The sequence below is a fragment of the Hemibagrus wyckioides genome, linkage group LG07, assembly GCF_019097595.1.
Source record: "Hemibagrus wyckioides isolate EC202008001 linkage group LG07, SWU_Hwy_1.0, whole genome shotgun sequence".
Lineage (NCBI taxonomy): Eukaryota > Metazoa > Chordata > Actinopteri > Siluriformes > Bagridae > Hemibagrus > Hemibagrus wyckioides.
This window is the reverse complement of record NC_080716.1, coordinates 21,778,600-21,791,867: the sequence shown is the minus strand read 5'-3', so window position 1 is coordinate 21,791,867 and position 13,268 is coordinate 21,778,600. Positions and strand designations below refer to the sequence as shown.

The following is a 13,268-nucleotide window of genomic DNA, read 5'->3' as shown; positions in this document are numbered from 1 at the left end:
CTTCTCAGCTACTCCTGACTTCCTCATACAGTACCACAGCTCTTCTCTTGGCACCCTGTCATACGCTTTCTCCAAGTCTACAAACACACAGTGCAACTCTCTCTGACCATCCCTATACTTCTCCATCAACATTCTCAGAGCAAAAATTGCATCTGTTGTGCTCTTTCTGGGCATGAAGCCATACTGCTGCTCACAAATTTCCACTACCTTCCTTAACCTAGCTTCCACTACTCTTTCCCATAGCTTCATTGTATGGCTCATCAACTTTATCCCCCTATAGTTGCTGCAACTCTGCACGTCACCCTTATTCTTAAAGATCGGCACTAATACACTTCTTCTCCATTTCTCCGATGGTGGTCGTTGTTAACCCGGGCCTCGACCGAACCGGTATGAAATTTAGAGTACTGACAATTCGCATGGTTAAATTTGGCAATGTTTTACACTGGATGCCCTTCCTGACACAACCCTCTCTATTTATGAGGGCTTGGGACCGGCACAGAAGTCACTGGACTGTGATCCCCATGGCTAGATTTAGTAGATCAGATTATAACGTTGTGAATTAATTATCCTAAAATCCTGTACTAAAAAAAATTACATTTAAGCCATTTGGCAGATTCACAGCAACTTACATTTTACACAACTGAGAGTAAAGGGTCTTGCTCAAAGGCCCAGCAGTGGCAGCATGGTGGACCTGGGAGTGAAACTCACAACCTTCTGATCAGTAATCCAACACCTTAACCACTAAGCTACCACATATATGTCTTATTGTATGTATTCGGATAAATAAAAATTATTTTCTAACAAAATAATTTATCTTCTTCTTTGTCAGCTATTCTATTCTATCTTTGTCACCCCATTGCTATGCTCCCTTCACTGGTTTCTGGTAGTTGCCTAATTCACTGGTGCGTGTCTACAAAGCCAAAAATGGACCAGCAACCATTTCCAATTACTAACACCCCATAATGTTAGATGTTTGAACTGAATGATGTGATTTCTATCTCAAAAGATTAAAATGTCATGCCTCTGTAAAGTAATGCTGAAATCACAGTGTTGTATTAACACACTAGTAAGTTACTGTATCTGTAGTGAAGACACAAGTCACAAGGTGTTTGCTGCATGGTGAATGGGTTTAATTTGACTCGCTTTCTAGGGCCATCGTTGTTAAAACCATTAAAACATTAAAACATCAGAACTTTTCCCAGCACAATCCAGGTAGTGTTTCCTTTATTAATATTAATATTAAGTAACATTAAAATTTATTAGAAACACAGATTTCGTTCACAATAAATTATGCAAACTTTGATTTTGACTAATTCACGTTATATATATATATATATATATATATATATATATATATATATATATATATATATATATATATATACTTAGCCATGTTATTTTACATTTTTTTCTCAATTATTAAACATTAAATTAAGCTCCATGGTATAGCTTTATGCTAAAGGCTCGCGCGCCGCTGAGACGGTAAAATCTACATCTACGTAAAAGAGGAAGCGGTCTGGTTCTTTCCAAAATGGCGGCCATCATAGAGAACAGCAGTGCTGGAGCTGCGAATAAGAAAAAGCATTTAGGAATTCCTGAAGCAGTGTTTGTAGTGAGTAATCACTGGTCAGAATAATGGAAATGATGTGTGGAGTAAATACTGGTCTTTTTGTAAGTGTGGTCATGTTTATTAGAGTAGAGACCATGCAGATTATCCGTTAGCTTAGCCCGTTGTGCTAACACGGTTCAGTAGCTGAAGTTCCCCCGTGTCCTTTTAAGGCAACTTTGTGGTCGCTACTGAAAACTCAGCCTAGCTTTCATATAAACTATCATTTATAACCTTTAAACTGTTTTCTGGGTTATTTTCTCTTTAGTGTTTTACTGCTCTGCAGATCTGGGCTGAAATGTGTGATATGATGAGAGCTTAAAAATGATGGAAGTTGAAAAAGTGAAAGTCTAATTCCTAATAGTCAATAGACAGGATGTGTTTAAAATGAAATTTTAGTGTGAAAGAGTATAATTTTTTTTATTTTGTGCTCAGTGTTTTCAATTACTATAACTATATTCAAATGCTAGTCCTTATATTTCAGTGCCTACTCTTAGAGAGGAGACAGTAGAGCATGAAAGCAACACGCAAGTCAAGGGACTTGTTGAGTCAGGTTTTCAGTCGTAGTTTGAAGATGGTGTTCTATCCAACAGTGCAAGCTTGACAGTACCAGGTACCACAGTACCTCCTGATCAGTAGTCCAGAGCTTTAACCACTGTTATGAATTGCAGTGGGCTGTGTCTCAAATATAATGATAAACACTGGATCACTGGATCACCTCAATATATGCCATATACACATACATCCCATCACGTTCATGTCTGCATTTATGTGTATATATGTGTGTATACCACTTTGTTAGTGTATGTATATATATATATATGATTGATCTACTTGCACCTATATTTTCATATTCTTACACCTATTTTCATATTTTATTTTTTTATTTATATTATATTCTTATTTACACCTATATTTTCATATTTTATTTTATTTTTATTTATCTATATTATATTTTATTTTACTTTATTTTCTATTTTCATACTTTTAAGATAATCTAGTTTTATTTTTATCTTTATTTTTATGGATCTCTTTCTTAATACTTTTTCATATATGTTCACATACCGGACAGTCGTGAAAAAACATTTCACTGCATGTTGTACTGTGTATGTACAGTATATGTATGTGACAAATAAAATTTGAATTTGAAATTGAATAAAATTGGATGTCAGTTGTCAGTGTTGTACTTATTAGAAAGATTATTTATATTATTTGGGACAAAGCCCACATCCAGAAAGTTTGCTGAAAGACTGCTGTTCTCTTGTTCTGTAGGAGGATGTGGATTCGTTTATGAAGCAGCCCGGCAATGACACGGCGGATGTTGTACTGAGGAACAGTATCAGAAATATAAATACATATATTTGTTTTACATTTGTGACTTTAGGACATTATGTGTGAAAAATAAACATAGGTGTTTTTTTATTATTATTATTACCACTGACTTCACACCAGAATTGAACATAATTTTTTGTTGTATTGCATTTTTCTGGCATCACTGCATTGCAGTAGTTCTGCATCTCCTGTCTAATCACAGCACTAAGATGTCCTCAGTGGTGTGGTTAGAATCAGTGAAAGGCATAAAAGTGTAATTTACCAGGAGACATTGCAATCCATATGATAAAATATCTTTTATGTTTACTTTGGTTCTTGACAGCTACAGCACTGATTGTTAAACGCAAAATTATTTCTACAATATTCTATTTAAAGTGTTACAAATACTAAATACTTAATTCACAGTTGGACCTGGTTATGAAATTGCTTACTTTTAATGCAGGCTAGTTGTTTATCAATGACCTAATAAGATTGAATTTGAATTTTAATAGAAGCAGAGACAAGACATGAATCAAAAGAAACTGGGAGTGCTGGGTTCCTCTCTCATGTCAATGATAACAGAAATATGTATATTTTGATTAACTTTTATTAAATCGTTTATTTATTTAGTGTTAAAACTTTGCAACTTTCCTGGCTAGAGTAAAAAGAAAAACATTTACCTTTCATAGGAAAATAAATCAATTAGAAAAGACTTTTTTAAAACCTGCAGTGTCTCTATTATCATCTTTGGAGTCACATGTTCTCTTCCAAAACCTAAAACATACCAGATATTAATCAGTAGACACATTCAGGGTTTTTTCTCTTATGTTTTGTGACTCTATGTATTTTCTGAAAAACAGAATTTACAAACACAAATATATCTCTAAGGTTTCAGAAGGAAATTGCTATATATTTCTCTTCTTTGATAAGCTTTTACCATAAACTGTATACGTTTTCATTTTTGCAAAGATTAATTTTAAAAATGTTTAATTATTTAATATGCTATGAATCATTTCATAAATCCTAATGAATACGATCCATTGGATAATTTAATATTTCTCACCTGCATACTCATATCACACACTGTGTGTTTCTCTCAGTGGATGTGACTCTGGATCCTGATACAGCAAATCCATATCTCATCCTGTCTGCTGATGGAAAACAAGTGACATGTGGAGAGACACAAAAGAATCTCCCTGATACACCACAGAGGTTTAATACAAGTTTCTGTGTTCTTGGAAAGCAGTGTTTTTACTTGGGGAGATTTTATTATGAGGTACAGGTTTAAGGGAAAACTAAGTAGGATTTAGGAGTAGCCAAAGAGTCCATTAGAGGGAAGGGGTCAGTTACACTGAGCCCTGAGGATGGACTTTGGTCTGTTTATCTGTGGAATGAGAATCAGTTTAAGGCTTGTGCTGGTCCCTCGGTCTTTCTTATACAGAGAGAAGGTGGAGGTGGTGGGGGTGTTTGTGGATTATGAGGAGGGTCTGGTCTCCTTTTATGATGTGAAGTCCAGATCTCATATCTACTATCAATCAGTCATTCACTGAGATACTCTATCCATACTTCAGTCTTTTTAATAATGATGGAGTTAAAAAGTCAGCACCACTGATCATTTCTCCTGTATTTAAGTTTGAATGAATTTCACCTCATAAATTTAATTCTCAATTAAATGGTAAGAATAACAAGAAAGGTTTTCATTTATTGGATTAAATGTACAAATACACATTCCCTTTTAACTTGCTTTAAATTTAATATTAATACCTGTAATCCTGCAGTCTGCTTTTTGAGATTATTATTGTGAAACTTTTTCATTACAAATAAAATATCAAGTTCAGGATACAGTTTACACTGAACTTTACTGCAGAATTTAATATGATCACATTGTCTTTCGACTGCTCCCTGTTTGGGGTCACCACAGTGGATCGTCTGATCGAAATATATTTGATTTGGCACAGGTTTTCCCCTGTTGCTTTGCTGAGTATCTTGTTCATGCTCAATGTGTGTTAATTTCATTATTTTGTATTCATCAGTGTAAGGTAAAGTTCTTTAGGTTCATGATCTTAACAACATTTATATCCTATTGTTGTGGTACAGATGTATATTTACAGTTGTTGTCAAAATTATTCATACCCCTTGGAGAAATCAATACTTTTTTTTTTCATTTATAAAAACTACTTTGGTGAAACTTCCATTGTATTCAATATATATTAGTTGCTACGCACAACCTCACATATGTGTTACTAAACTTCATTCATATACCAATAGATATGGCCAGAGATTCTCTTTTCAGCCTGTTCAAAATTAATCATACCCTATTCCCAATCTCAGAAAAAAATTCCTTCTATTGTAAAAGTGCATGTAGTTTCACACTCCAGTGAGTATAATCAATTTATCTGTAATCAATTAAGGCCTTATAATGTTAAATGGTAAAACCTGCTCTGTAAAGTATAATGAAGGGGGCAAAGCTTTCATTATTCTCAGTCACTGTCACCATGGCCAAGAAGAAAGAACTCAGTCATGATCTTCGTATGCGTGTTGTCAATGCCCATAGTGGAGGCAAAGGCTACAAGGCAATTTTGAAAGAACTGGATGTCCCTGTATCAACCGTACAGAGTATCATGAAGAAGTTCAAGATGTTCAACACTGTCAAAAACCTGGATGGGCGTGGCAGGAAGTGCATAGTATCCTCTAGAGTCTCTAGAAAGATCTGCCACGATGCAAACAACTAACCCCAGTATCACCACCAAAGTTCTAATAGACGCTATCAAGATCCACCGTTCAGCTAATTCTGCATCGAGGTGATCTCCATGGACATCGCCCCAGAAAGGCACCACTCCTTACCCAGAGACACTGGGATGCACACTTGGCCTTTACAAGGGGTTTCTTCTGGTCATCCATCCTCTGGTCAGATGAGACTAAACTGGAACTCTTAGGACATATGGATGTTGCATATGTTTGGCGTAAGAAAGGAGAAGCCTTCAATCCTAAAAATACCATCCCATCAGTCAAGCATGGCGGTGGTCACATCATGCTATAGGGATGCTTCTCTGCCAGTGGTATAGGTAACCTTGTTAAGATAGATGGTATCATGAAAAAGGAGGACTATGTCAAGATTCTTGATTAAAAAAAAACCCCGGTGGTGTCAGCATACAAGCTCGACCTGTCAGAGAATTGGACCTACCAGCAGGATAATGACCCGAAGCACACGGCGTGAGTGGTCAAGCAATGGTTCAGGGACAACAACATAAATGTACTGGAGTGGCCAAGTCAGAGCCCTGACCTGAACCCAATGAAGAATTAAGATCCGGGTCAGGGCTAGGAAGCCTTCTAATCTCCTGTCTATTGACTGGAGGCTTTTGCGAAGGAAGGGTTGTAATTATTTTTCAAATAAAAAAAAATACATTTAGACCAATTCAATGTACAGAACAGTTAGTTATCGCAAAGAGACTGCAAAGAGGAAGCTTCTGTAGAAAAAAACAAGTGTGAGTAAAGATAAGGTATCACGTGTTACAAAATGAAAGTGAAAGTGTGACTTAGACAAAGAAGCTTTTACCGTCGTCTTACTAAGAAAAATATAAACCGAAAAATGAGTGAGTATTTTGAGTTTTTGGTATAAATGATGTGTGATCTAGGTTAAATTCTTCACCTAGTGTAATTCGTAAAGTATTATTTATCTTGTGAAAAAGACTGAAGCATTGTTGATAAACTGTCTTTCAGGGTTTATGCTTTGGTGTGTGACTCTGATTCTTTTCAACTTTATCGAATCTCGATCAGGTATGAAAACTGTGTGTGTAAATTATAAGCTGATTTTTGTGCCCTCCGTGTCGTATGTTTAGTGAAGTTATAAAATCTGTTTTTGAGAAAACTGATTTCTGGAGTGACTCAGGGTAACTTAAAAAATGTCTATGTATAAATATAAATTCCTCTTTGTGAAAATAATCATGGCCACCAGTTGACAAAATACTGGAAATGCATAAAACGGATACATTAAACCGGAAGCACACAGGCTCAGAAACAGCAGCTGCATATTCTTCCGCATACTGCACACATCGACTGCATGTAAAAACACGCTGCAATCTGATAAAACATCAGAAACACTGCAATAAGCTGAAAACACAGCATACACTGTTTATAAGAAAACAGAAACGTTTCAAAAGGACACATGATATAAAGCTGCCTTCAAGTAGTATATAGTTATCCTACTTCCCATTTCTGAAGTGGTAATACAAGTATCATGTGTAAATGCTTTGTTGTCATAAAGAAGCTGAAACATGCACAATGCCAGGTTTATTCATACATAATAGCTTCTCCTTTTTTAACTTTTATTTTGACACCAAAACACATATTACTCATCTAGCTTGCTAAGGGTAAGTGAATTGTGTTGTTTATATAAATAAATGAATATTACCAACAGCATTCACCCACCAGAAAAGTGTGACTAGTAACGTTTTCAACTTTATTGTTGGCCGTGAATGACCTGTATTCATTCATTGTGCCCTTAAATGTTTTTAATACATAAGTATTAGATTTTTTAATATATAAATATTATATATAGACAATCTTTCTGGTATTTTTTCCCCACAATACAGAGCGTTTACAGTTGGTTGGTCCCGAAGAACCTCTTGTTGCTGTCGCTGGTAATGATCTGGTTCTGCCATGTTTTATCAAACCCAACACCAGTGCTGTGGACATGACAGTGGAGTGGTTCAAACTAAATGTAGAAGACTCATTAGTGCATCTCTATAAGGATCATAAAGACAGAAATGAAGGTCAGGCTCAGTCCTATAGAGGAAGAACATCACTGTTCAAAGAGGAGCTACAGAAAGGCAACGCTTCACTCAAACTCTCAGCTCTCCGAGTCTCTGATGAAGGAAAATATAAGTGTCTTGTTGAGGACAAATCCTGGTACGATGACATCACTGTGGACGTCATTATCACTGAGGGTAAGATCTATTTCTGCACTGAATGTTTATACAGTAAAAGTTATACTACATAAAATGTTTTTTTCTGTTAACATTATTAATCTGTTTGTGCATACAAAAATAAACCTTTTTAAATCTGTAGCATTTGAGCAGGCGTTAAAGTGGGAGTTCACTTTCTGACTGAATGATTCACAGCACAGGAGTCACTAAGACATACACTCACTGAGGACTTTATTAGGATACAAATACTGGCTAGGGCTGCCATCTTCTCTCCAAACAGTCAGAATTCTTTATGTCATGGATTTCACAAGATATTGAAAACATTCCCATGGGATTCTCGACTATATTGATGTTTGCATCACACAGTTCCTGCAGATTTTACAAGAGAACTTTCATGCACATTGATTTTTCACAAAGAATCAGCTAGAAAAATTGGCAATAAATGTTAATAAGTGTTTGTATTTCAGTAATTTGTTTGTTTACCTAAAAATTACTTGCCTAAAATGAATGCCATAGTTGATCATTATAAACAAATGTATAATTTAATATACAACAAATATTGTTATGGTTCTTCTATGATTAATAAAATGCTAAAAGATCAGCATAAAAATGCAATTTTACAAAAGCACATTTTTGCCTTGTCTTGTTTTTAGTATTTAGTGTTAATAAACCTCTATTTGGAAGATTACATTATGATGTAATAATTTTGATGTTTATTTTCTAATTGATGTTTATTGCTGTTTGTTTGTATCATTAAAAGCTTATTTTTTTTTTTTTTTTGTTTATTGATTGTAGCTCAGGGAAGCCACCCAGTGATCAGGATGGAGAGTTATGATAACTCAGGAGGGATTAATCTAGTGTGTGAGTCCAGAGGCTGGAAACCTGAACCTGAGGTTCTGTGGCTGGACAGAGAAGGAGCCACTGTGCCTGCTGAAGATACACAGATACACAGAGACACTGAGGGCTTCAGCGTTAAACGCCGCATCACTGTTTATGATAATAGCGACTCCAACAGGTTTTACTGCAGACTTCAGCAAAAACATCACATGATGGAGACAGACGTTATCATCAATAGTAAGTGTCTATGATTATAAAACATTGTTATAGATAATTAATAATAACACATGAGTTTGAGGAACACATCTGAACTTGTTCGTTATTTTTGAATTTTTATCTATTGGCAATACTGCAACACTGTTCTGTGTAAAAGTATGGTTTATACCTATAAATTAATTGAATGGTTTCTTTAAAATATTTGTGATGTGGTAAATGTGATTTCATTTTAGGTAAAGTCTTTCACGCTTGGAAGTGGATTGTCGGGATTTCAGTCTCAGCATGTCTTATTGCTGTTGGATGGATAGTAACTGCAGTTGTTTGTCACAAGAAAGGTAAATTTAAACAACTTTATTTATTAATACCATAGGAATACAATTCAGATTATACAAAACAGCTGTCTGTATCTGTACACAGCCCAGTGTATCTTTATATCTTAGATAGATCTTCTGATTCATGTTATATTTCAAAGCTGGTGTTTTGACTTAACAAGTTTTAATGAGAAGAGATGTCTTGGCTATGGGGTACAGCAGCTGACAGAATCCCTCAAAAGAAGAACATCACTAAAAGACCACCATACCAATGACAGCAGAATAAGGGCTGCTTGTCTTCAGCCAGAAGTGCTAGATGAAGTTAAAAAAGAATTTTAGCTTTCAGCATTACAATGACCCAAAGAACACATCAAAATCAGCAAAGAAATGGTTTAAAAATAGATCAGTATTTTTGAATGACCTAGACAGAGCCCAGACCTAAAATCAACTAAAATGACCTAATGTGGGCTGTGCACAGGAGATGCCCATGGAGACTTGATGTATCTAGAATACTGAGAGTGTGAGAATATTACAGAGTCAGGATGTACCACACCAATAGACTCTTAACCCAAAAAAAGTTTTAGGGGTATAATAAAATCAAAATACGCTTCAACAAAGTTTAGTTGTTTAAGTAGTGTTAGTATTTTCTCTGGGATCAATCAAGTATCTATCTATCTATCTATCTATCTATCTATCTATCTATCTATCTATCTATCTATCTATCTATCTATCTATCTATCTATCTATCTATCTATCTATCTATCTATCTATCTATCTAGTTTTGATGTTTCAATTTTATGTTATTAAAAAAAAAATTTTAATAAAAAAGGCTATTTGGAGGCAATCTGCATAGTGCTTTTAAATCCATTCATAAGCATAGCACACATATTTTATAAAGTCATGCTATATTAAATTCATGATAAGCTTCTGTCAAAATGTCTAGAATGATATTGGAAATTTCTATGCAAATTTGACTTTACATGGAATATAGAACAATGATTAATTATTATAATGAGTTGACTGATTAAGAAATCAGATATATGAATTATTACAAACTAGACATTCTTGACACTTGGAGAAAGCTGTAGAAGGAACACATGGTGCTTCATAATACTGTAATAAATATACATTTGCATATAACAGTATTAGGACAGTGCAGGAAGCAAATTTTAAAATCCAAACATTAAACATTAGAAACAATATACAGCTCTGGAAAAAAATAAGAGACCACTGCCCAATCTCCAGATTTGATCCCCATTGAAAACCTCTGGAATGTAATCAAGAGGAAGATGGATGGTCACAAACCATCAAGCAAAGCTGAGCTGTTTGCTTTTTTGCAGAAAGAGTGGTATAAAGTTCCCCAACAGCAATGTGAAAAACCGGTGGAGAGCACGGAGCCAAAACGCATGCAAATCGGGGTTATTCCACCAAATACTGATTTCTTAATGTTATTTAGCCAAAGCATTAACACAATTGGTTTACAAATTATTTGTATTTTGTTTTATTTGAGTTATTAAAGCTCTGCAGATACTGCATGATCTTGGGTTATTCTGATGTGTTGTCATTTCCTTTAAATATATACTCTAAATAACAATAGTTATATTTTGAATTTAGGACAAAGTTCACAAAAAATGAAAGAAAATTGTTCATCTCACCAATACATGCACCTGTAAGAAAAAAACATAAGAAACTGATTATTTTGCAGTGATCTCTTATTTCTTTCCAGAGCTGTAGATATCACCCAAAGAAAACAGAAATAAATCAATCATACAGTAGAAAGGATTTTACTGTAAAAGCAGACGTGTTACATTTAAACTGTGCTCACTGTAACCAGTTACATAATGTATACTAATGGTGTCTATTCTTACAAGAGCACAGAACTGAATGGTCAGTCCATTTGTATGCATTTTTAATAGAGCTCTGGCCTGATACAGATTTTTATGTATGAAGCCCACATGCCAGCCAAATAAATGATTTTGATGCCATCAAATGATAATAATACATAGCTTCACTTTTATGGGGGTGTTTCTACAGGACTCAGTAAGAAGGTAAATACTTCCCCTGAATGCAAGTTAGTGGATTACATTATTTTGTAGAATAATATTGCATGCAGGTAAGCAAAATGTAGACACAAAGCATCTATAGCTGACTAATGACTAGTAATATTAATATTTTACTATTGTCTGTTTTCAGAGAGACGGATACAGAAGGTGGAAGCTGGTAATTATACCTGAACTTATTAACTATTTTATACAGTGTCTGAAGCACAGTGAGTGACACAGTGTAACAGAGTAATGCTGAGACTTCACCAGGTGTGTCTGTGGTTCAGTGTTGTTCTGACAACAGGAGGGTCTGTAAGAAATGTTGGTGAATGATCTGCACCTTTACCTCAGTCTAAATAGTGGCTCTGACAGGTGAGGTAATATGTGACTGCTGTAACAGTAGGGGAGTAGCACTGGACATTATAAATACAATGAGCTGCAAAACTATGCACATATGAACACAGTTCTTGTATTACTGATTATCTCAAGATATCTCAAAATATCTTGGCAAGTTAAGGTTAACTTGAACTGAATTGGATGTAAATCGTGGGCAGCAGCAATATTTTTCCCCCTTAAAAATAGTTTTGTTGAGTGTAAACATTGACTATGCCATTATACTGTAGGTTGGACTTCATGTAATGATGTAGTAGGCAGTGCATGGGGGGAAAGAAAGGCCATAGTAAATGGTAATAACAAATAATAAACAAATAATTCACTACTGAAACAAATCAGATCCACTTTAAAAAATAATTCACGCATCATTTACACTGAACAATAACGTAATGTCAGGGGGGATACTACTTTCAGTGTATGATACATGATACAGATGTCAGTTAAAATTATTATGCCAGTGTGCACAAGGGGAAGAGGATTTGGATAGCAGGATAGAGGTTTGCCTGTGAGGATTTTTTTCATATTTTAATTTTATATTTTCATATAAAAAAACCCTATACCATGCAGATTACTTTAACAGAAACTTCCTGTTAAACAGAATCAGAGAAAAAAAGTTCAAATTCAGCACAGTCAATATTTCAGTATTTAGTAACAAATGCTTTGGTGTGTGATGGGCAGTTACAGTATTTGTGCAGTTATCTTATTATGCTTTACATTAAAAAAAACTTAAAAAGATGTTAAAAAGATGCAAAAATTGTTTTACTTGGTGACTGGTCAACTATCAACAATAAAAGTTGAGCTATTGGGTAATTTGGTATAACATCAGTAACATCAGTGGCATGCACAGACCTCTTGTAGGGCAGGGGCGGAAGGACAAAAAAGGGGAAAAAAATTATTACTCCAATAAACATTGGTTTTTGTACAGATTTTAAAATGAATTATTCATGAAATTACTTGTATTTAAAGCAGTATTCGTCTTTCTGCTGTCTTTTTAAATATTTGAATGACTTCCTCACGATTAATTGGAATGTCTCGCTCAATGGAGAGTAGCAGTATGTCAGAGAGCCTCTCTTCATTACACAGACTTCGAAGACTGGATTTCACAAGTTTTAACTTAGAAAATGACCTCTCAACTGTAGTGGAGACAGGTAATGTTGCATAAATTTTTAGGATTTCAGAAAGAGAGGGGAAAACAGACTCAATCTCATTGTCTTTTAGGCACTTTAGCATTTCCTGCACATTACTTTTGGTAAGGAATAGGATGCATGAAACACTAAGTTCTGTGAAGACCTTTTCTTCCTCAATCCCGTAGAACTTTCTAACTGTTCTGACAAGTTCAGCATCACCAGTTTCTACTTCTTTTGACCATTTGGATGCTATTGTCAGACTGTGTAAGCCTTTGAGGATAATGCCAGTTGAACTATTATCCTTTCCTTTGAATCGTCTGAGCATCTGTTGAGTAATGGTATCCAAAAATGTGTAGTACAATCTTGCTCGGTAGAACTCCTCCAAATTCTCAGGGTGATGGTCTTCTCCTGTTGACTTGGAACTGTACTTATACCTTGCAGGTATTTTTCTGGGTGTTGACTCGCCAGGTATTTTGTCAGGAAACTCAATTCCAGCAGCC

At 35.0% G+C, this 13,268-nt stretch overlaps 1 protein-coding gene across 4 annotated transcripts in view; it reads left to right on the top strand.

Moving 5' to 3' along the window:
• Window positions 1-1,507: 1,507 nt before the first annotated feature.
• The window catches only part of LOC131355598 (butyrophilin subfamily 1 member A1-like), a 98,793-nt gene continuing 87,032 nt past the window's right edge, over window positions 1,508-13,268 (top strand). The window contains exons 1-6 of one of the 4 annotated variants that reach the window (XM_058393990.1): window positions 1,508-1,612; window positions 2,879-4,129; window positions 6,638-6,694; window positions 7,510-7,863; window positions 8,638-8,916; window positions 9,129-9,230. In XM_058393990.1, coding sequence (XP_058249973.1) covers window positions 6,643-6,694; window positions 7,510-7,863; window positions 8,638-8,916; window positions 9,129-9,230 — 787 coding nt within the window. In that variant the 5' untranslated portion in view covers window positions 1,508-1,612; window positions 2,879-4,129; window positions 6,638-6,642. Of the gene's footprint in view, window positions 1,613-2,878; window positions 4,130-5,734; window positions 6,511-6,637; window positions 6,695-7,509; window positions 7,864-8,637; window positions 8,917-9,128; window positions 9,231-11,399; window positions 11,427-13,268 lie in introns of those variants that run through there. The other 3 variants (XM_058393988.1, XM_058393986.1, XM_058393989.1) reach the window with 3 other exon arrangements.